Source organism: Setaria italica, chromosome VIII (genome assembly GCF_000263155.2).
Source record: "Setaria italica strain Yugu1 chromosome VIII, Setaria_italica_v2.0, whole genome shotgun sequence".
Classification (NCBI taxonomy): Eukaryota; Viridiplantae; Streptophyta; class Magnoliopsida; order Poales; family Poaceae; genus Setaria; species Setaria italica.
The window spans coordinates 7135815-7159590 of record NC_028457.1 but is presented as its reverse complement, the minus strand read 5'-3'; the positions used below and the strand labels follow the sequence as shown (position 1 = coordinate 7159590).

General features: G+C 44.7%; 1 protein-coding gene across 1 annotated transcript; it reads left to right on the top strand.

Moving 5' to 3' along the window:
• Positions 1–20277: 20277 nt before the first annotated feature.
• On the top strand, positions 20278–23312 carry LOC101784670 (serine/threonine-protein kinase WNK4). Its single transcript, XM_004978879.3, has 2 exons — positions 20278–21299; positions 22797–23312. The coding sequence occupies exons 1-2, from the start codon at positions 20380–20382 to the stop codon at positions 22861–22863; spliced, it is 987 nt and encodes a 328-aa protein (XP_004978936.1). The 5' UTR covers positions 20278–20379; the 3' UTR covers positions 22864–23312.
• Positions 23313–23776: the final 464 nt, after the last annotated feature.

Sequence of the window (23776 nt, the reverse complement as noted above, 5' to 3'; positions counted from 1 at the left end):
CCATCATCCTTATAGTTGCAACGAAAAGAAAATCATTCAACTCCTATAACTCGCGAGTGACAGGAAATCACTCGACTTTTACCGAGTCCTATTTAGCATTGCAACTACTCGACTTCTTATACTAGTGTTTAGATCAAGGGGTACTATATTCATGCGTCTATGGTTTCAATCAATTCCTAGAAACGTAAATGCATAATCAAAACAACCAATATATTGCAAGTATTTAAACATAGGAATTTATGCTCCGGGGCTTGCCTTCACACTCGGAGTTACCGAACTGGTCCTCGGCTTGCTCTGGCACGGGCTCAACTTCGGCGTGGTGTAGATCCGCTACAGCTTCCTCTTCGGGCGTCGGGTGCAACTCGTATGTACCGTCGGCGATGTTAACTTCTACATGAAATGCAGGTGCAAATGATTCAACATGCAAAACCAAGAGTCTGAAAGGCATTTCATATATTATTCCTTTTTATCTTTCTCTAAAAAGGAAAGAGGTTTTCATTAACTTTCAAACCAAGTCTCATAATTTTCCTGTGAACTACACCTCATTCCTGAATTATTCCAAGTGGTTTCATATTTTTATCATCTCTGGATTTATCATTATGCAAAAAGAAAAATCTACTCGTAGATTTCAATTAATAAACTAAAACAGTAACTTAAATGTCTAAGCTAGGCTCTAAACCATTTTTCTAAGATTTTATTCTCTGAAACAAACACTTGAGAGTTGGATTTACCTTTTTAGCATTTTTCTGTGATTTGCTATGATTTAAACTAGCTTAAACAAGGATTAAATCATATAACATTAATTATAACAGAGACATGTGTAAAATTATTTTTATATGAAACTACACAGAATATTGAGTCTAACAAAATTTATCTTGCATTTTTAGCATTTTTCTACACTTTTCTATGCCTTTTTAAACTTTCAGCCTTTTTAGATCTAGGAAACAAAAAGAAAACCGAGGCAATCTTCCAATCTAGCCCTCCAGTCTATGGGTTAAATGCGTAGAGGCCCCTGGATCTTGCGCCTACACCCCTGGACAAAAACCCACCTCAAACATAAATCCCACGATTTTCCCCATAACCCCCTGACTTTCTTTTCCACTCGCAACTAGACCCCTGGCCTTCTTCTTCCTCTGGAACAGAACGCACAGCATAGCAAAACAGACAGGCTTGGCCGGCGTTCGGGATTGGGCCAGCGGCGGTAGGGGGAGGGCAGCGGGGCGGCTTGGGGGCGAGGAGGGGCTGCATAGCAGGGACAACGGCTCCCAGAAGCAGGTCCAGAGACGCGGATCGTGGCGGCGCAGAAGGGGCTCCGCGGGCGGTGAGGAACGCCGTCGACATGAGCGGGAACGAGTGCGAAAAGTTGACCCCAGAGGAAATCGAGCGCGAGCATGATGATCAGTGTCTTACCGCGGTTCCGTTTGAGTGGTTGGTTGACGACGAGGATGACTGGAAGATGGTGTTCCGCGGTGAGGCAGTGGGGGTGGTGGGTGGAGTTCCTGGAGTTGGGGAGAGTGGGATTCCGGGCGATGGGGTGGACGGCAGGCGACGAGGAGTGTCCGAGGGTGTGGCTGAGGAAGTTGAGGAGCCTCAGGCGTGGGCTATTAGACAGAGGCGGAGGGAGCTGGCCAGATTTCGTCGGGGAACGGGAACCTCTCGAGCTGCCGGTTTGGGGCAAGAACTTTCTGTTGGAGGGCACAGGGGCTTGGAAAGGAGGCAGGAGACTTGAGGAGGGTGGTTTGGAGGATGGGGCGCTAGTACGCTGCTGCGGGGTGGATAGCCCACGGCGGGCGCCATTGGCGGACATGGGAGGTGACTTGGCAGGTGCACTTGCAGGCGGGCGCTGCAGGCGAAGCAAGCGTGCACGGGTGAACGGCTCCATCAGGGCGCTGCAGGCGAGGCCGAGGAGCTGTTGCGTCTTGTCTCGGGCGTGCGTTGGCGGGCATGGCGGCGGTGGCGTGCCAGAGCGTCGCAGGGCGCGTGCGGATAGAGCAGCGACAGGGGGCGACTCGACGGGGCAGCGACGAGGAGCACGTGCCACGGGGCGGCCGGCGAGGGGAGGGCGGCGCACGCGTGCTCGGCGTGAGCTCTGGTGCGGGATTTGCGGGATCGGACGATAGGGCAATCTTCGAGCGCGATCTTCTCCAGATTTTTGAACTGCACAACCCCTACTCCCTTTACAAAAGTTGTAGGCCTTGGATCTAAGTTCAATTCTTGTAATTGTCTTGATTTCAAATTCGAAGCTGAATTGAAGATAAAACGCTTCAAAGTTTGGCAAAATCCGAAACTTTCAGACTTGAACACTTCAGCCATTTTTGACAGTGTTGACCATTTTAGCTGCGTTTGACCTCGTTTTTGAAAACCTTCTGTGCAGATTTTGGCCTAAGCCCAAAACTCAAAGTTGTTAAGGACTCATAGCACTAAAACTTTCATAAAAGGTTTGTCATGAGCATACATTCGAAAATGTGAGAAAAAGGGCTCCAAAGTTCTGACTTTATTTGATCTGCACCTTTCGGCCCAGATTTCTAATTCGATATTTTGACCCTTTTCTGATCAGTTTCAAGCAAAAAGCTAATTACAAAAGTTGTTAGAATTTGTGAGTTATACAACTCTTAGTTAGGCATATTTTTAAGTTCTTAAGAAAAAAATTGAGTTATGGCTTAAACACATGTTTAGCTCGTGAGGGGCAAAAGGGGTCATTTTACTTGGGTGCAAGGCTGTTCATTGGTTCCATTAAGCTCTAATGACTTCACTTAAGCTCAAAGAAGGTAAATTTTAGCTCATTTGCTACATAGGCATTGTACCTTTTTTTTCCGTTTCTATCTCTGTGTGTATTACAAAACTGAAAATTTCAATATGGTGTAGGCTGGAAGGTGGCAACAGCTCACCGCAGAGTCCTGAAATTTCCGGGCTGTACAACATTCCGCTCCATTGTGTGGCAGGACTCTGTGTTGAATTGTACCCAATGCAGATACAACCAGATACAATCGGAATGGACTGTGACAAATACGTGCCTGCTTCAGAGTTGGAAGGGGACCAGTCCACTGAATTTCCCGGTGCCGGAAAGAAGCTGGCATGCAACAACCGTGAATGTGCAACAAGGAGGCTTGGACAGATAGCGACGTCAAATGCTAAACGCGTGCGGCAATGGATTAATAAGATTAATAAGAGAGCTCCAGATGCTCTACTAGCAGGGTAGGCAAATATATAGCAGCGTCGTATCTTTGCATTTAAACAAAGCCTATGCCAAGATTTAGTAAAGATCATAACAAGTCCGCTTCTTCTTTTTTTTTTTTTTTGCACCTGCAGGGTTTGGTTGCAACTTGAAGGACCACCTGGTATGATACTCGCTGGATTCGAGATCAGACGATTCCTGTTCCGATCGATGCTCGACCCCAAATTGGCTGATGCTTTTGTTCGGATGTTGAGGTTACATGAGAATGCAACAATGGCCAGACGCACAAAGTCTCCCGGCAGGCATTACGTGTCTCCTTCTTAGGCGGTAAGGTCCTTATGCATTAACATAATTAACCATGTAATTCAGGTAGCATTACTGATCCAATTCTGACAGTACTATTTCCCATCTAGATCAATATCACCAAAAGGAACTGCTGCATGGAATCATCATATGAAATGTTGAGGTCGCCACAACTAACCACGCTTTACGACGTAAACCGGTGCACTATTGTGAGTATGATTGTCTCATGCAAATTCTGCAATTGATTCCTTCATGCAAACTCAAAAGTCAAAACATTGATTTCCAGGTATTAACGTACCCTCGTCCTCTATGGTGATATATGGTCATATTATGCATTTCATCTTTCAAGAAACAGAGTTTCAATCATGGACCCAAATGCTAGAGACCCAATGCCAGAGGAGAGGATTCAGAAACACACTGATGCCTGCAATAAACTGCTCCCACATCTATTGTACTGCATGCGCAGACTCACACGGAACCAAACTATAGGTCATGGATGCTGGAACCCGACAATTCTTCTCCCACGCGGCAAAAATGCATCAGTGTAAGTGAATAAGTGATCACATTTCTTATATTTGCAAGCTAAACAATCGAACCAAGCATATACTTCGAAACGAGAAATTTGATTTGTAATCCATGCACTCAACTGCATGAGATGGTACAACGGAGACGCTGTCTGTGTGCCGCCATTTGGGGTGAGTACAAAATCATTGCAACTTCTTGCAAACTACTAGAACATGGACTTGTTTATCAGGGATGTGCAGTTAATTTGGTTCCCCACCAATGCGCAGGGTGAAGCACCGGAAACAAGAAGAGATTTAGTTTGCAGGCTCCTTGCTGTGGAGTGCAACCTTGTAGCACTCCGCTCCAAGCTGCAGTTTCCGCTCTGCAGTAGCACGGGTGGCTGCGCATACACCGAGGTAGCCACCGAACCGGCTACTGGCCATGGTGGCGGTCGACATGGCGCGAAAACAATTGCGGACCCAACTACAAACTATCCTCCACCTTAAATGGGCAAATGGGAGGTAAAGACTAAAGAGAACAAATGGCAGAGAGTTGAGGAAACATTTTCATTTAAAGGACAACTGCAGTACGACAAAACTCTGGCAGACACTGGTCCGAGGCAAAATAAAATTGCACATACAATGGCTTAACACAATTATTTGGTACAATAATAGACACAAACGACTGGAATGGTCATTAAACTAGAAGATGCTAATGACCATAATCACTTCAGCCGGAAAAACTATTTCATCTTGTAGCAGGTGGGAGTAGTGCCCCTTCTCACCACGCGTGCTCTTGTAGTGCCCCTTCTCACCACAGAGCTGGGCATCGATCTCCTCTGGCCAGAACGACTCTCGAAAGGATCAGCATCTCAAGGCAACCCAACGGACGCCGCTTCATAGCTGGAGGGGTGACCAACTTTCCTAGATTTTGACCTGGTTGTGACACCAGCATCAACTTCTCCGTTCGTGCCTTCAATTCATTTATGTTGTTAGAGGTTTCTCTTTTCCTCGACCCAGGGCTTTCGATCGGAGACATGAAGCGGCTCTGCGCTGGCCTGCCGCGGGACCTGACACGAGGAGGTGCAGAAACATTACCCAGATCACACTCTGTTACGATGGTAGATGATTGGACAGATGAACCATCTGGCACCGCCGTAACGCCATCTCCAGATGCGATCACCGTCATTGATCGAATTGCCGCTTTTCCCTTGCTAACAAAGCTGAGAGCCTGCCTACATGAGCAACCCACGGAAACCAGCTCCATTGCAGCGTAATTCAGTATAGAGTGCAGCCCAGCATGGGCAGGAGGCCGCACGTGTAACAGCAACCTCATCTTCTTTATTTTTTGCGAATCACACAGTGTGATGCAGACATTCACATATACGTATGCACACTCACACCTATGAATACACGCATGCAATCCTTATCCCTATGGGTACTTTCGAAAGACGTAGATTCCACCATAGGAAATCTTACCAACTGAGATACAGCAACCTCATCTTCACTTCACACTTTACCTCTATGGTCTATCGCTTAAGTAATAAAGACGGAGGGCAAGTTGGACAAGCACTGGGTACGATTTCAAAATGATAAATAGTCCCGACCAATTCCTGTTACATAAGAAACAAATGACAGTTACTCAAAAAAAAAACAAATGACAGGACATACCAATCCAAATTATATCATAGGCAATAACATAACTGGATTTGTCTTGAAATCAAGGACCAAGGACCAGAATGGGTGATCAGAGGAAGGACCAGAATGGGTGATCAGAGGAGGGGTGAATAGAAGCCTTTAAAATTCTCTCTGAGAACAAGGGCTACATCCCGATTGTCACCCTAAGTACACCTCACTTGTATTCGCCAACATAGCACAAGTTAAAAGGTCACCCGATTAAAAATTCTCAAAGTAACACTACTGATTAAGTAGCTAAAACATGATAGCACTGATTAACTAGCAATTTGCAGAGATTAGAACCAACTACAAAGCTTAAAGCCAAACCTTGATGGGCTACTGGACCTCCTGGGCTGTTCCAACAGGTACTGGGCCGCTAGCTCCTCTTCCTGGGCCGCTGCTTCACTTCACCTGCTGCTGGGCCGAGCCACCCACTGCTGGGCCGTGCCGAGCCGAGCTGGGCCACCGGTGCCGGCCTGCCTGGGACTCAGCCGCCTAGGCTTCGGCTCCCGCCTGGGCCGCCGGCAGCGCTGGTGCCGGCCTGGCGCCTGCCTAGGCCATCGACCTAGGCCGCAGCCAGCTGGGCCTGCCCGTGGCCAGCTGCCGCAGGAAACCAAGAGTGATAGGTATCTATGGTTTTGAAGCATATGTATCCGGGATCCTGATGAATTAGCTAGGCATCTTGTTTCCATTTTGAATTGAACGTATTTTGATGTAATCTCATGCAGTTACTGATTTGTGTGAGCCCTGTTACTATGTCATGTTTTTACTGACTGGTTTTCGAGGCCGTCTTAGAGCATTATATTGGCTGTTACTCCTTCCGTTTCAAATTGTATGTCATTTTGTCTTTTCTAGGTTCATAGATATTATTATGCATCTAAAAATATACTATATCTAGAAGCATAATAATATTTATAAATAAAAAAGCTAAAACAAGCTACAATTTGAAATGGAAGGAGTATCATTTTTCATGTGTGAGCTCATTCTGTTTCACCATGTTATTTGCTTCCTCGAGAAAGTCTTGCATCCATGTCACGGCCACGGGCAGCAAGTTAGCCCTTTGGGAAGGCTATAGAACTCGGCGGCCCAGCTGCCGTGCCATTCCGGCTGAAGAGCTCAACTGGCGGCCCACGATAATCTCGTGCAGGTCTTTGTTTCGGCTGTTGAGCTGCAGCCCTGCAGTTAGCAGACAAGTTGGGCGCACTGTATTTTGTGCGACTGAAAAAGATGAATGTATGAAATACATGTTCCGTTCCAAATTGTAGGTCATTTTATCTTTTTAGTTTATAGATATTATTATATATTTATGTTTAGACGTATATAAATTTAGAAAAATCAAAACGCCTTACAATCTGGAACGGAGGGAGTATCTGGAACTTGAATTTTAGACTGAAAAAATTACTAAAATTCCAGCATGTAGAATTGAGATTTTGAGTAGCCAACCTGGAGATGACGTCACGTGGCACGGCGATAAACCACATGCGCGGCTGCACGTGTTTGAGAGCCACTCACTAGTGTCGAAATTCCTCAGATGAACTGCACGTACATGTATGCGCAAAAAGTTATATACTCCCTCCATTTCCAAATTATAAGTTATTCCAGGAGAGTCAAAGCATCTCAAGTTTGATCAAAATTATAGAGAAAATTATAAAGATTTATGACATCAAATAGGTATACTATAAAAATATAATTGATGAAGAATCCAATGATACTTAGTTAACATCATAAATGTTATTATATTATCATATAAATTTGGTCAAACTTGTGATATTTTGACTCTTCAAGATTTTTAGAATGACTTATAATTTGAGACGGAGGGAGTACAGTGCAAGTACACATGTAACTTGTTTAGCATGAACACCACGGCAATCACATGTTAATCTTTTCGATGAACCGAACAAAAATTGGCCTGCCTCGGCACGTGTACACACACCAGGTTAGCGTTGCAAGCGGCGCGGGTTACGCCGCCAACCCACTGGGCCATGCCACGCCGCACGCCTGCACAGTTCCACATCATAGCCCACGTTGCATGTGACTCAGCCTGCCTAAGCGCCACTTGCCAGGGATGGGTGCGGCCACGCGGGCTGCCGCATCAGCCCCCAAAAAGCATGCAGCTTACGCGGACGGGTAGCGGTAGGGGTGGTAATACATCAGTGCTCACGTACTGACTACTTCACAATTCAATTCAGATCTATCTATTTTTAATTTAAAATTATATTATTATAGTTTGAGCTCAAACCTGATTCTTAAATTTGCTAAGTTAAATTAGAGAATCCTTTACCACCGCAGGCCGTCCGATGTGCAACCATATACACCAAGTCGTTTAAGTGTGGTGTCAGTGTCACCAAGTCATGAGGTCTTTTTGACCTCAGATTTTATGCACGTAGCAAGGAACAAGATGGAAACGTGCATTGCTTCGCCCTTTGAGTACGTCCTCTACGCGAAGTACACCACAAGAATATCGAAACCATGCAATAAACTTCCTCGGACTGGACCTGAAAGAGATCGTCCACCGCATGGAGAAACCATTCTGCGCTACAAATTCGTGCCCCTCAATTGCGTGGGGCAGACCCAAAGCCTAGCGAGCCTGGGTGCCTGCCGGGGCTCCGCGCTGAGCGCTAGTGGACCTTCATAGGTCAGCACGGGCAAAGAAAAGCCTTACGCGCTGGCAGCCCAACTCAAATACTCCTAGCTCAGCCTTGCTGCCCAGGCTCCCCGGAAACTTCTTGAGTCCGCTACTGTCTGGAGTTCATCATGGACGATGAGAGACATGGTACACTATGTTTTTTTTAAGGACAACATGGTACACTATGTTAGCAAGTACTGAAATTAGGTGTTTTCTTTGTAGCCCCCCGATATTCAGGTTTGTTTGAGATTTGTCCCAACATAATAAGTACTCTTCCATCTTTACGACAGCATATATGCTTTTGAGAGAGTGGCTTCGCAACCTCTTCTACCGCTGCATCATCCCATCTTGTTCCATCAGTTATAGACGATGTTTTCAGGAGCGAGGGAAGTGATCGTTGAGGAAACAAGTAACAATCACGTCAATGATCCCTCTTAACCAAATGCCCGGGGTTGCCATCACTAAATCTTGGCCGCATCTTGTCTAACTACTAAAGCCAAATCCCTTGGCAGCAAAGTTGTGGCTCCAAAGAATTGTCTTTCTCTGTACTTGTGTCTGTAGTCAACCATGTTTTATGAAATGAGTGACTCCAGTAGGCCAAACACACCATCCTTAATTATCTGTTCTTTTCACTCATTCTATGGGAAAGGGATTCCACTTTTCACCTCCTACAAAGATGGATGAACAATAGACAAAATTAAAACATATACACTCAGTTTAACTTATATCTGCCGGCAGCGATGTGTCATCCAGGGTGAGTAACATTTCACTCAGCTTCAACTTCAAGCAGAATTGAAACATTTCCAGCTCAAAGAACAGAAAGAAAAAATGGGGGATTAAATCCTGAAAAGGGAAATGAACAAAATGTTGATCACAGTCTAATAAGCTAGCATTGTGAAAAAAGCATACTAGTACTTACATCGTCAGAAATCATTTCACTGAACTAAGAACTGTTGGAATATACTATTATACAGGTAGTACTATTGCGAGAAGCTTGCCGTTGCCATGACGAAACTCTTTGCATTTTTGAGGCATGCCATGACGATACTGCAGGAAATTCGATCAGTCGGCTTAGACAGTTTGCAAGCGAGCAAGTGCAGCCAAAGTCTGGAAAAGGGAACCTTAAAGGAATGTTGTGCGGGCCCATTTCGATCTATACCTAACTCCAAAGTGACCACTCTCTACTTAAAAATTGAACACTTTTTGTAGCACCTCTCACAAGTTCAAAACTGTGTACACGAAGCAACAAGTCTTTGGATGTATCCATACCATGTGGACTCAGTACTATGACTGACACATTATTCATGGTTCTCGAACTTGATTTTGAGATGTTAGGCCAGTTTACCATTGGTTTTCTCGAACTTCATCATGTCTTGTGGCTCTAGATAGCACGCAGATAGTGACCCGCTATCAAGTTAGGCCAGTTTACCGTTGATGACTTTCTGGAAATCAATTGGTTGTTATATTAAATTCTTGCATTGTACTTTGTTCATTCATAAATATAAGGAACTCTAAGTTGGTTCTAAGTAAAATTATCCAAAGAATGATAAAATTTATAAAAAAAGAGTATTAATATGTACCACACAATACATATTAATTTTTTGTTTGCGTCAATTTTGGTATAAAATTTGTCTAACTCCACACACACCCAGAGTCAGGTGGGACCGACGATCGGCCAAATTTTGTCTTTGGTGCCTGCTTACAGCCGTTGCAGACCTAACCGCTGACATCAGGGGCCGGCGCCGGAAGTTGCACGTGCGACCTTGCGTGTTTGACGGCCATGTGTACTTGATGTCTGTTCTGCGTCCGGTTCTTGTCAGACTGTCTTATTGTTTCCTTGCGTCCAGTTCGTTTCAACATTCTCAGATCCGTTCTAGAGCTGGGAGCGTCAAGGGATCGCTTTCTATGGAGATATAGAATTTTTTTTAAAAAAAAATAAAACATCATCACGTCTTACATAATAATCCTCGAAAAAATTGTTCGTATACTTGTATACATACATGCATTTCACGTTCACACACAGCTCGATCAATTCGACTACGACAGTATACGTACGCCTTGCCCATCATCACTTGTACGTACGCCTTGCCCACATCATCATTTGAATCCGCCTTGCACGCTCAAACCAAGAGTTTTCTCATGATGATTCTAGCTAGAACGATTGACAGGAAGAGAAAGGCCTGATCGACCAGAGCATTTCGCGCCACACAACGTAAGCCCGTGCGTCAAGATCGAACTAACAGAACCTGAGTTTATGGTGGTCGATCAAGGTGACCTGGCGTACGTTAACTGTGTCCACGCGGGCAACGAAAAGTGATCACGTTCACACACGGCTCGAGGGCAACTTGTTGCCACTCGATCGGTCGAATTTCCAAAACGCTGTTCTCAACACAGTGTTGGAAATCAATTAAAGCCACCAATTAAGTGAGCACATCCATGAATTAAAATTGGTTCTTGAGGAAAAAAATAAGTTTCTTCGAATTGTAAGTAATCGGTAATACGGGTCTTATTACATACCTGGTCTGGCAATTGGTAATATAAAATCCACGTAAACCAGTTGAATATGACACGTTACGAATATGAGCCTTGCTTACCAGGTCCTAATGTTCAAGGGGCCTACGTGTACAGCATGGTTGCCGTACGTGCTCGTCCCTTGCTTGTGAAAATGCACATGCACGTAGATCACATGTTTATATTGGTACGCATAATACGCATGAACACACATTAACTAGCTATAGGTACCATCAAGTTTGATGTTACGAATCTCCGAGATCTTTGACTTGATTTTTATGTATGTAAAAAATTTAAACATTAGCCAAGTTTGTAGGGAAGAAGATCCAAGAACAGACCAACCACATATGCGTGCTTGTCCTTTTTTTCTTTGATGTATCATATTTCACCGGCCGTGATGTCACCGTACCTTTATGGGGAGTACTAATGATACTCACACAATGCAAATACAATTGAAGTCATCAACATAAGTCGGCCGGCACCTATATATGTGCTAATGCGTTAAACTTCTTTTTCTGAGAAAATATGCTTTCACTGTATTTTGCGCTGCAAACAATAAAGGTAATGACTTTATACCAACCGGCTGTAATTTTGCTTGTCTCGACAGCCGCCTTCATCTAAGTTATCTCCATACACTGCTGGAGAACCGACCTTTCGTACTAGTTAGTAACCCCTTTAGTACCGGCCATCTGACCGTTACCTTTTGTCCGGTACTAAATGGGCCGTTTTGTACCGGTCGATAGTACCAACGGTACTAAACTGCAAGACACGTCGCGCTGTTGCGGACGGCAGTTTAGTACCGATTGGTTTTACCTACTGGTACTAAATGGTCATTCTTTTTTTTCCTTTCATTTTAATTCGTGGGTTGGTTAGTATTCGTATTAGTGCAGGATATCCGTTTACGTATAGTAGTAATATTACGCTAATATATATATATATATATATATATATATATATATATTGATCTAACCTATAAAGTTTACATATATTATATTTATACAATTTATATACACTTCAAATATTATAAGTTTTCCGAATATGCACTACACATCGTCATCCGAGTCCCTGCTTGGATGAAGTTGACTCACACTTGTTCCATCGTAATAGAATTCTTCCTTTGGATTTACGACCTCCTCCAAAAGAAATCCACATAGTTGTTCTTGAATTGCCATGAGTCATTCTGGGGCGATGAGATCTTCTCTCATTTCAACAATCTATCACGTGCAAATTAACATCATCATTTTAGACCAATATATGTGCAGATTGAAAATATTGAAATTGATATGAATTGTATTTACGTACTTGGTGTTGACGATCCCTGCCTTTCTTGGGACCTACAAAGCTGTGGATGAACTCACAACAGTAGTATCCACATAAGTTGTTTCCATCCTCCTGCCTCAAACGCTAAATATGAAAAAAGGAGTTTTGAAATATTTATGAAATATTCAAGCAGCCATGGTTTTCAAACAAGTGACATGCACTAGATGTACAAATTGAAACCATACCGGAAAGTTATCACTGATATGAAGTTCTTTCTGGGTGTTTTTTTAATGAAGCGAGCCCATACCCTATTAAGCATGTTTATGAGGTTTTGGTACTCTGCTTTTGGTTTCCTCTTTGGGTCCAGCACTGTGACGTGGCTTTGATCAATCTTGATAACAAGCAGTATCCAGTGGAACCTGTTCATATACATATACACACACACAATGTTAGATATACTTATTATTAACTTGAACGGATGATGAAAAAAGGGATGAATGACTCGCTGAAAGTTGTACAACAAAAGTATGTATTCATGTGATGTTGTTTATCCAGGAAGTTGAAAATAGTCTTCATGGTCCGATTTGGCCATTGCATTAAGCATTCCTCGTTTATAACATGCAGGTCCATGAAGCCGACATGATAGTATTGTTTTCTCTGGCAATGTTGAATCTCCATTCTGCATTATACAGAATAAAATAGGGGATGATACAGTGTACAATTAATGTAGGAGCTAGAATGTAGATATTAGAGCAAACACTTACAGAACCCATGCACTAATGAGGGACTTGTCAAGGGCGTCTTGATGGTACAACTACCATAGACTTTCAAACTCAATCCATATATCATCTAGCCCTCGAAAGTAATCACGATCTTGAACCCGAGCAGCTAACATGATCCGTCCATCTGCAGTTGCCTCCATGTACCATTTATGAAATGCATACATTTTTGTTGGCAGGTGAGGCACCAATTGTGGCTGCACAAGAGGCTCCCCCAACTTAAACTCCTATTTAACAGCACCTGGATTAGTTTCAATATCATCCCCCCAAGGAGTTGCTCTTTTGTGAGATTGGTCTCAGCAATCCATTTAGCTAGAATCTCATCTTCTATTTGAAAGCACTTTGAGCGGATCGATCGAATGTTGAGATTATTCTCCGAGCTGGGGAATGGTGGACTGTGATCTTTTTTTCTTCTCAAATGACTTTGTAATTGAGCGATCATAGTCCGAGATGGGTTCTTTCACCACTTTTTAACCACCGGGGATTTAAAGTATTTCTTCGTTGCTTCATCAATTGGTGGTTCCTCGGAATTCTTCTTTCACCCGAAGTGAGCAACAACCTCAGCCATAGATATTGCATGATTTTCCTCCATAGTTCGTCCATATGGAAGTTTCGGAGGTGGAGGCTTTGCTTTCTTAGGAGGTGGATTCTTCTTTTGCTTTGGAGGTGGTGGGACCAAAGCCTTCGAGTTTTTCTTCTTACAAAGTGGAGGCTGAGGTAACGGTGGACTCATACTTTGGTCTCTTGTAGCCGGTGGGGACAATGGACTCATGCTTTGGTCCCTTGGAGCAGGTGCATCCCTGGATGGTGGTGTTGGTGATATATACCTTGAGCATTGAGGGGATGATGTGGAAACTGTGGCTGCTTGTAGAAACCTTATGTAGCTCTTGGCCCAACAAATTCAGGTGTGGATGGCATGTCCCAATTCTGCTTCAACATTGCCTCTAGGGATCTCGAGGTCCAGGTCTTCCCATCCTGTTTCCGCTCGGTCAACCTGGACTCTATCATATCCTTTAGGAATCTGCACGCCATGAATTGTCCCTCCCAGTACCAGTACTTCAGCAATACCGTGAGCCACTACTTTGACCATTTTCCTCATCGGAGTAAGAAGCTCACATGGTAGAATACCACTCAGTGCAACCGGAAGCAACTGTGTCATCAGGACGTGGCAGTCATGTGACTTTAGATTTGTGAATTTATTCTCTTTCATATTTATTATTCCCTATATATTAGAGGAGTATGCGGACGGGACCTTCATACTATTCAAGCAAACAAATATGCTTTCTTTCTCCTCTTTGCTGAGAGTTTAGCTGGTAGGACATAAGTAGTGTTGTCCATTCTCTCTCTTTTTTGGATGTAAGTCCTCTCGTTGTTCTGTACGTTTCAAGTCCTGCCTTGCTTTCAATGTATCCTTTGGCACTCCATAACCAATGAGGAAGCCTAGCAGGTTCACGCAAAGATTCTTCGTCAGGTGCAGGAGCTGGTAACCTACCCTGACCTCTAGAGCTTTGGGAGAGGAGGGCGAGGGCAGTCGTGGTGGGTGGTGGGCGGATAGGCCAGCGGCCTTATGGATTTGGGGTTTCTGGGTTTAGGGATTCGATGGTCAGGCTTTGGGAGAGGAGGGTAGGGGCAGCCGCGGTGGGAGGTGCGCGGAGTGACTAGCGATGGAGGCTGGCGACCTTATGGATTTAGGATTTCTGGGTTTAGGGATTCGATGACCGGCAAGCTTAGAGGGATGGCTGGGGTGGTGGCTAGCTTGACGGAGGAGGTGGGTTGAGGGCAACTGAGGCGAGGCGACGAGGGCACTGGTCGCTGGGTGGCGGAGAAACTCTGGTGGGCAGGGTAGGCGGCGGGGGTGATAAATCGAATTGGTTAGTGGAGGGCAGTGGTGGTGCGGCGGGGGTGGGAGGATGGCGGCTCGGCCGGTGGCGAGGTAGGCGCCGGCCGCCGGCGGTGGAAGCACCCGGCGGGGGAGGTGCTCGGGTGGATCTCGCTTGAATGGAAGAAAGAAGAAGGAACGAAGAGGAAGAAGAACAGACGTCTTTACGCGAGGCAAAATTATAGCCAGCTATAAATTAGCAGCGTCCAACAATAAATGAGATCAAAGGTCTCGAAAGGGAATCCCGCCGCTGCTAGCACCAACCACCCCCTAGGGACGGGCGGAGTCACGGAGAAGGAGACGCGAACGGGAAAGAAGGGTCACGACTAAGCAGAACTCAAAATTGGACCCACATGTCAATAATAAAATCAAAATAAATCAAAGATAAAGCAAACCTGTTAATGAGATTAAATTAGACCAAACCAAAAATTAGGAAAAATGCTTACTTTAATAATGTATAAGATAGGACCTATAAATTGCCAGAGTACCTAAAATAAAAAAATCATTGGATAACCTATAAACTACTAGAGTACCTAAAATCAAAAAAATCAACTCCAACAGAATTTCTCTCTCCTTATCCCAAATATACCCATGAAGCAGCCAAAATGGGTCCTAGCCTAAGACTTGCAACAAGAGGCGGGAAGGCCAACTACCACGTGCGGGAGTTTTCCGCGCCGACTAGCCGCCGCGCCATCTACCGACCCTTCCGCCTCGGGCCACCAGACTCCACCTCCGAGGGTGCCGCCGTCCCAAGTTGCTCTTCGCCACGACCCACCCTTGGCCGCAGGCGAGCACATCCACAAGGGGCTAGGCTCCGCCCGTCCACCGGGAGAGGCCAGCATCACGAGGAGCGGAGGAACGGATGTGCGCGGACCCTAATATCTATCTTCGACACCAGCCGGGGTGTGCGGTGCCGTTGGAGCAACGGCCCGCCTTCCCTGAACTCACCGGCTGTGCGTGTAGAGGAATGGTGCGGTCTCCATGGAGCAGGAAGCACAGCACGCGAGGAGGGAAGCAGCGGTGGGCCACCGTGGGGTTGGGCGAGCGGCAGCGTGGGAGGGTAGCGGCGGGCAGGGTAGCGCGGGAGCAAGAGCGGCGCCGACGGGGGAGATCTGCAGCGCAGATCGGAAGAGGAGGAGAAGAAGAGTTGGATAGGATAAGTCAATTTGTAGATTGACCTGTGGAAAATAATTTCATTTGCAAATTAATCTAAAAAATCATCAGTTTTAGGTATACTCTGGAGGAAGCAACTTTGAGTACCTAATTTTTTCCCTCTCCTATATCCAAAAGTGATTTTAAGTATCAAATTTTCCAAATCTAGCGGAGATACTGTAACCGATGACAGAGCCAGGAGAACCTGCCGCGCGTCTGCACATGCGGCCGCGCGTGCTTGACGGCCTTCTACTACTTAATGTGTGTGCTGTCGTGTTTTCTTGCGCCAATAATTTCTACCTTCTCGAATCAGGGTCGCTTTCGTTTACAGAAATACTACACTAGTAGCAAGATAAGAAAACATCATGCCTGACATAATATACTCAGTGGCGAAAAAAATGCCAGCTACGCATTTGATTATACCGACATACGAGTATGCACATGCACAATTTTCAACGGGACAAAACCGGGGAATTAGATGCCCAACGCATGTTTTTTTCCCTTCTATTTTTCCTTTTTTTTGGCATGCAGGATCTAATTTGTATGCAAGTCCTGGGTCTTTAGGAGGTTGTAAATGTAAAGCTCCGTATGTGGATGCGCTTACACGTGTACAAGCATGCCGACGCCGACTTCCTCCGTACGTCCATTCTGTTCTCTTCTCTACTTTTTTGTTTTCCCCCGCGAGGCTTCTCTACTTCTTCTTGCATTGTGAGAGTTGTTGTGAACGCTCATGTGTTGCAAGGACTCTGTCGAACATCTCTTACTTTGTTACAAACATAGTAAATGAGGTCAAGACTACTCGAGATACGAAAATAATTTTTTTTAAAAAAAAAACTCATGATGCTAACGTACTCCTGACCGAACCATTTCGCACGACAAGACAAGAACTCGTGCGTCAAGAACACAGGGCCTGTGTTTATGGCTGACCAGCGGCTAGCGGCATATGATCGGGCATTACTACATTCACACGGCTAATGAAATTAGCGGGTACGTTCACACAGACGGGCCCGGCTTTGAGTGCAATTAACGTGCAACTCGATTTTCTTGGTCGTTTTACGATGACTGACTATATGTCGTATGTGGAAGAGATAATGCAATCTGAGAGAAATGCATACATGTATATATATCAACATTATATTGATCGAGTATTTTCATTAATTATGATTCTAAACTTAAATTTCCGCACGTGCTCCCGGGGTTGGCGCCGGATCGACCGCCGCCGCGCCCTGTCGCCATGGCCGTGCAACCGAGCTCGTCGGCGGTGAGGAAAGGGACAGCACGATCCACCGACGATGAATCAGTCGAGCCCGGCCGACATCCACTACACATGCCTTGTTTATTTTTGGGACTCTGAATGCTGGCGTTCCAGTTATCATCTGTTGGCCACTCAGAGATCATCTCGGCGATCCAAATCTTTTCTTGCGTGGAAGAGACGCACGTGCGCGTGTTGTGTGGCTGGTTCAGATTTTGGTGACAAATAACTTATCCAAATCCTTTGGTAGACGAAGAATACAAGCAAATTTCTCAAACAAGTAGAGAGGGAGGCCCGGTCATGGTCGTTAGTCAAGTGCACAGAAGACCAGCTGAACCACACGCGCACAGACGCGTAAAGTCCATATTTCTTCGTCACAAGTATCGTATTCATAACGGTGATATCATCTAGACTACACATAATACCAATATCTCCGTAGACAATATGCGAAACCATATCTTCTCCAATCTTTCCACATGTTTTATATGGCAATTTGTATAGTTATATACCGGCATTTAATTTATTCATTTCACTCTTGATATATAATTTTTTGCCACATTTATGCGTGTCGTTATGCGTGAATCGATCACTTGCAACCATGTAAATCATGACAACAGTGGAGTTGAGAAATTTTAGAATTTCGTAAAAAAAATACAACATGAATAATAAAGTATATTTCTTTAGAGGTGGCCATCAACATCTGTCCAATTATCCGTGAAAATAGAAGATTTGTCGGCACCGCAAAAGACTAAAATTCTTTGATTTGACGTACAAAAACATCGCAAAATCACAGTGAATTGAAAGCAAAGAAAAGGCAGAATCCGACGGATAGGGAGATTTTCCCATTCCAACGGGAAACTTTGTGCCCGTTTTTCAAAAGCCGTTTCGTTCTAGACTCGCTGGAGAAGTTGTGGCGCCGCGCCACAACCACCTGCATAACCACGCTCCTCTAGAAGCCCCTGACTTTCGTGTCCTCTTGCTCGTCTCTCTGCCCCCTCCCCATCACACAGACACCTGTGTGGACAGTGACGCAAAATTGACGGTTCCAGTAAAAACAAAATACAAAGTCTGTTGAGTGGGGAAATTATAGATTAATTTCAAACGTCTAGGAATGATAGAAATTTGGATAGAAATTTCTAGAAAACCAAACACACAAGGCAACCTCTCCAGTTTAGAAGATTTGTCCAAACTTGGATTAAACAGGTGGCGCAACGACAGGGTATGTATACCGGGTCAGATGCATTTCTCATTTTCGACAAGGATATGGTCTTTTGACAAACTAGTATGTCACTAAACATTTTATAAATACATGTACAGATAAAATGGTTAAATTCATGTAGAACGGCTGGCCTAGTATGTCACTAAACATTTTATAAATATATGGACCACACGATTTTTAAGATCGTATACGACGTACAACATGACAACACGTGTAGTCATACTTTGTATTTTTGTGTAAAATATGATTTTTTATTACCAATTTCCAATTCATGGCTTTCCGTGCTTTTAAGAAAAAAATGTATCACTTGGATCACTTTCACCCACATCGACACAGGAGACTAAAACCCCCGAACTCACAAGGCACTATCTCCGGTTCATAGGATTTGTCCAAACTTGGATCATACACGTGGCACGATGAGGTTAAACACTCGGTGGAAATTACCTGTCCATATGGACAAAGGAACAGTCTTTTGACGAACAAGTTTACCCGTCGTCCTTCTAGATACACATAACTAAAATGGTCAAAATTATTATACCATCGTGGATAGTAGCCTTCTTGTACCAAGAATCTTCTGCAAGTTAACTGTGCGATCAAACTTATCTTGTGCCAGCAGTAAAATATTTTCAAATGTCTTATTTTGCAGCGAGAAAAATAAAACCAAACAATTAAGCTGGAATTAAGCTATTGAAATCTCTCCCTCTCCCCTTCCCTATCTTTATGGTTTCGCCCCGTACAACAGGTGTCTTGCCAATTATTTGCCCCTACTCTTAGTTCAACATACAACACGTGTCACGACATATGTTAAACTAGAACCACTTAAGTCCTCTCATCAACATCTTAATAAAAAGCAACTCACAAAATTCCACCATTCTGACCACTATTAGATCAGTTTCGATTCAATACGTGGCATTTTGATCTCCGTCACCCACTTTAGCACGTATCATTTGCTTATTTTGCAGCATCCCTTTTTAAATGATGTGCTACATCAGCAAATTTGGTGACATGGCAAGGTATTTATAAGGAGGGAGAACAAATGAGTTTCATGAGGATGAAGCTAGGTATACATTGTTTCCAAGACTAAGAAATACATTGAAATTACCATTGAGGGCTGGAGAGTTTCATGTCATCTGATTTCGTCCAATCCCGTGCATCGCATTAAAGTCTATGATTTTACCTATGAAACCGTGACATGAAATTCTACATTGGAGATATGGTTTCATATCATCAATAAAAATCAATTTAGTTGATGTGACAGTCTTGACAATTGTCCCATGAATTTTTCCACTGAAAATAACCTTATAGGAGCGCTTACCTCCATACACGTATCATAATAACCAAATGTCTGTGGTTACACTTAGTGCAACACACAACACGTGCCGCGACATATGTTGAACTACAACCACTCAAGTCCTCTCATCATCTTAAATAGAAAGCAAGTCACCAATCCTTCACCACTCTGATCATTATCAGATCAGTTTAATTTCGATTCAATACATGGCATTTTGATCGCCGTCACCCACCTACACCAAAGAGCCTACCTCGAAACCCGAACTCCACGGTGTAGTGTGTGAAAACGGTGCCTGTCTTCATCTCCATTTACTCCCTGAAAATAAAAGCCGCCATGCCGTGCCGCGCCAAATTTTTCAGAAATAAATTTATAACTACTTTTTGAAATAATAAATAATAATAAAGCCGTGCCGTCCTCATGGCGTCCGTCCGAGAACGCACCAGGCGCCACCACTGCACCGATTCACCACTCCAGTCCGATGAGATCCGGTGCGCGAATTTAAACGCCGCTGAGGGAAAAAATAGTGGAGATTTAAATCGCCGCGACGACTCCGGCCGCGCACCCACCCGCCATCGCTTTCCGCTCACCTCATCACCCTCCTCCCCTGCTTGAGGCTCGACGACGCCGTTAATACCCAACCAGCTCCCCTCCTCCACCCTCCCCACGCTCTCTCTCTCTCTCTCTCTCTCTCTCTCTCTCTCTCTCCAACCACGCTGCTCCGGACAGAGGCCGTCGGCTTCTTTGGTAGCGCGATGCAGCGGCGGGTGGAGTTCAGCTTCCCGGGCTCGCCGGCGCGGGGGCTGCTGCCGCCGCGGCCGCCAGCGGGGAGCGCGACGGCGCCGCGGAAGGCGGAGGAGGAGGAGGTCCGGTGGCTGCAGGCATCGCGGCAGGCCTCGCCGGACTACAGCTCCGGCACACCGTCGCCGCAGCTGTGGGCGTACCACCACAACCCCGACCACCACCACCGGCTCTACCCGGCGTCGGCGGGGAGCTCGCCGTCGCGGGCGCAGGCCATCGCCGGGTACCGCCGCGAGATGCTTGACCTCGTCCGCGGCCTCCCCGAGTCCGCGTACGAGCTCTCCCTCCGCGACATCGTCGAGCACCCGGCGGCGTCCTCCTCGTCGCCGTCCCCGCCAACGCCTCCCGATCCCCTGCCGCAACCGTCCAACGCCGCCGCCGCCGCCCGACACCACCACACCGATGCCACCGCCGCCGCCCGACACCACCACACCGATGCCACCGCCGCCGCCGTTCAGGTGAGCGACGAGCCAGCAGTCGCGGCAGCGGCCGTCGAGGACGGCAAGAAGCAGGGGAGGAAGCAGAGGACGATGCGGAAGCAGAGGAGCCGGAGCCTGGAGCGGAGCGTGAGCCTGGACACCGGCCTGCTCATCAAGCTCTTCCTCCCGCTCTCCATGGGCAGGAAGAAGAAGGTCTCGCCGCGGCCGGACGCCGCCAAGGACGGCAAGAAGAAGAAGAAGAACCAGGGGAAGAAGGAGGCGGCGCCGGCGCAGGCGCAGGAGGAGGAGTGGTGGAACAAGAGTGAGTTCAGCGAGGCCGGCAGCAGCAGCCGGACGAGCAGCACCGGGAGCAGCCACAGCAGCACCGGCAGCATCAGGAATGGACATGTCAATGGCAGCGTCAATCCGAGAGCGCCCGCCAGGAGTTGGAGCAGGTAATTTCTCTTCCTTTTTTCAATTCGTTCTTGATTTAGTTCATCAACTAAATCATTTAGTTCAGGTTGATGAACTGGAAAACTTTAGCACTACAAGCGGCTATTTTTGTTATAATTCGTCTCCTATTTTATTTTTTTAAAAAAGACGTTTTGGGGTTCTTGGATTGGGGAATAGCAGTGCAATTTAAGGTTCATGGAACTTCTTCAGTTCTAGTTTTGGATTATCTTTTTAAAGCTTATTGATACTGTTATAGAGCTACTAGAAATTTAGTGAATGTGAAATTTCAGTTAGATTTCGGAACTCAGGAAGAAACTAGCACATTATTGTACAGTTTTCCTGCAGACGCAGAAAAGGGAGGGAAAATTTTTGTTTTGGCATTAAAGAAAGAGACAAGATAAAGGAACTTTTTGAACGGATGGAAGAGACTAATATCTATTCTAGAAGATTTTTTTTATTTTAAAAGAGCGCAATTATACTTTTTCAACAGATGGTATATACAAACAGCTGTTCTACACTTCCAGTCTTCTAGAACATAAATTTTAGGTTTGTTTCAAAAAATAAAACAGAACACACATTTGGAAAATACCAACTACTGAAGTCCTTGGTACACACAGAACCACTTATAAAAATCCAAGGACGTAGATGGCAGTAGACTGGATCAAAGCACACCCATTTTGTCAGCAAATGCGTCCCATGTGAAAAATTGCACGGTTCAGGCTGCTTGAAATCGCTTCAACTCACTGCGCCCCTATCTGGAAGCTAATGTGAAGTCATCAATTGTGGAACGGAGACAAACTGGTCAACACGGCAGAGTCATCGCTTGAAGTCAATTCTTGTTGCATCACAACCCAACTTTGCAGTCAATTCCTGCTGCTCAGCTTTCTTCTTACCAAAATACAAAAGGGGACATGACTTCACATGATCCTTATTTCTAAAGTCTTCTCCTTTTGTTCCAGAATTTATCAATAGTTTCATAAAAAATTGCATATGGACGTTAATTATTGAAATCTTACCATTGCATGATAAGATCTTTTACACATTGGTTTCTTCTGAATTCCAAGGATTACAGTATTAATCACAAATGTGATTAGTGCCTAGACTGCTAGCCGTTATCCCTTCAAGTTAAATTTAAATATGATAATCAGATAACAGATTGCTAGTTTTTTGTTTAATATAGTATTGCATCTTTGTGGATCATTTGAGTAAGTGGCAGTTGGATCCAATCATTCATCTATTTTGGGACCTATAGTTACATATATAGTATATCTGTTCATGATGCCTACTTTGGCCCTTATTTCTCTCATGAAAAGTTCAAGACTGGCTGATTGTCACCTGAAGCCCAATCATTGCATCTATGCTTTATGTCTCATTCTGCATTTGCTAACCAAATCATCACATTCCAACTAACTATTGGAGCATATGTAATTCAAGTAACGACAAATCTTTCTATTCGAACCACTGCATCTAATCACCTCTTCTTTAATTTGTTTGCGCAGAAAGCGAACTGGGTGCTATGCTTTCTTCAGGGCAAACAAAAGCAAAAATGGAGTAAGCCAAGACTAAAATGATGACAAGGCCACCACGCAAACGAAAAATGTGTCTCTTGTGACCCCTCCATGGAAACCAGCAGCAGCATTGTCACATAGCACAAGAAGCTCAAGGAGGCAACAAATTTCCAGATGTGAAGTGATCATGGAATGGCTGATTTCTCTATGGCATGCGATCTTCATGTTGTAAACAAAAGGACTTGTAATTTAGCCTAAATAGTATGACTGATTCGCACATCAGAGAGATTAATGTGGACAAAATACTGGGGGCAGTGGCACCAATGTATACTCGCACAATCTTCTGTATTTTCTTGACGCAGTCACCTCTCTCTCCTGTACTATGTTCTATTTGTAGATGTCCTATGGCATCTTTGCCTTTGGAGGCTAATGTACACTTTTTGTTAGTACTTGTGAATAGAAAACAGATGCTGTGGATGATGACGCATCAGCGCGTTTGTATAGCAATATTCTTTGGGGAGCTTGCTTTTCTTGACGAAGTACTATTTTTTCTGCAAGCTTGTGTGTACCAAATGATCAACGACAAGATCTCAAGAGATCTACAGATATCCCCTTTTTTATGGCCCTGTGTTTGTGCTGTACTTTTCCTTTGCATGATACCTATTACCTAACAATTTAGTAGGAAGAAATAAAGGAAACTTTTTTAGACTTCATCATTTTGTTGAAATGGAATGCAACGGAAAGAACTGATCAGCCCAACAGCTGATGGTGCTTTGCATGTGAGACCTTTGGGTAGTGCGTGGAGCCAAGGCATCCGGCATTTAGGTTTTTAATTATAGTTCAGATCATCAACAATATTAAGTTGTTATTTGCAGCAAAAAGAACCTAACAAAAAGAACCTTAATCTATATTTGCATTTATTTTCATGCTTTTTGTAGCCTTGAATTCATGGATGTTGAATCAGGATCGAT

Coding starts and splice junctions, on each gene's coding strand:
- LOC101784670 (XM_004978879.3), top strand. CDS start 20,380: ATGCAGCGGCGGGTGGAGTTCAGCTTCCCGGGCTCGCCGGCGCGGGGG. Junction 21,300..22,796: donor CCCGCCAGGAGTTGGAGCAG/GTAATTTCTCTT, acceptor TTGTTTGCGCAG/AAAGCGAACTGGGTGCTATG.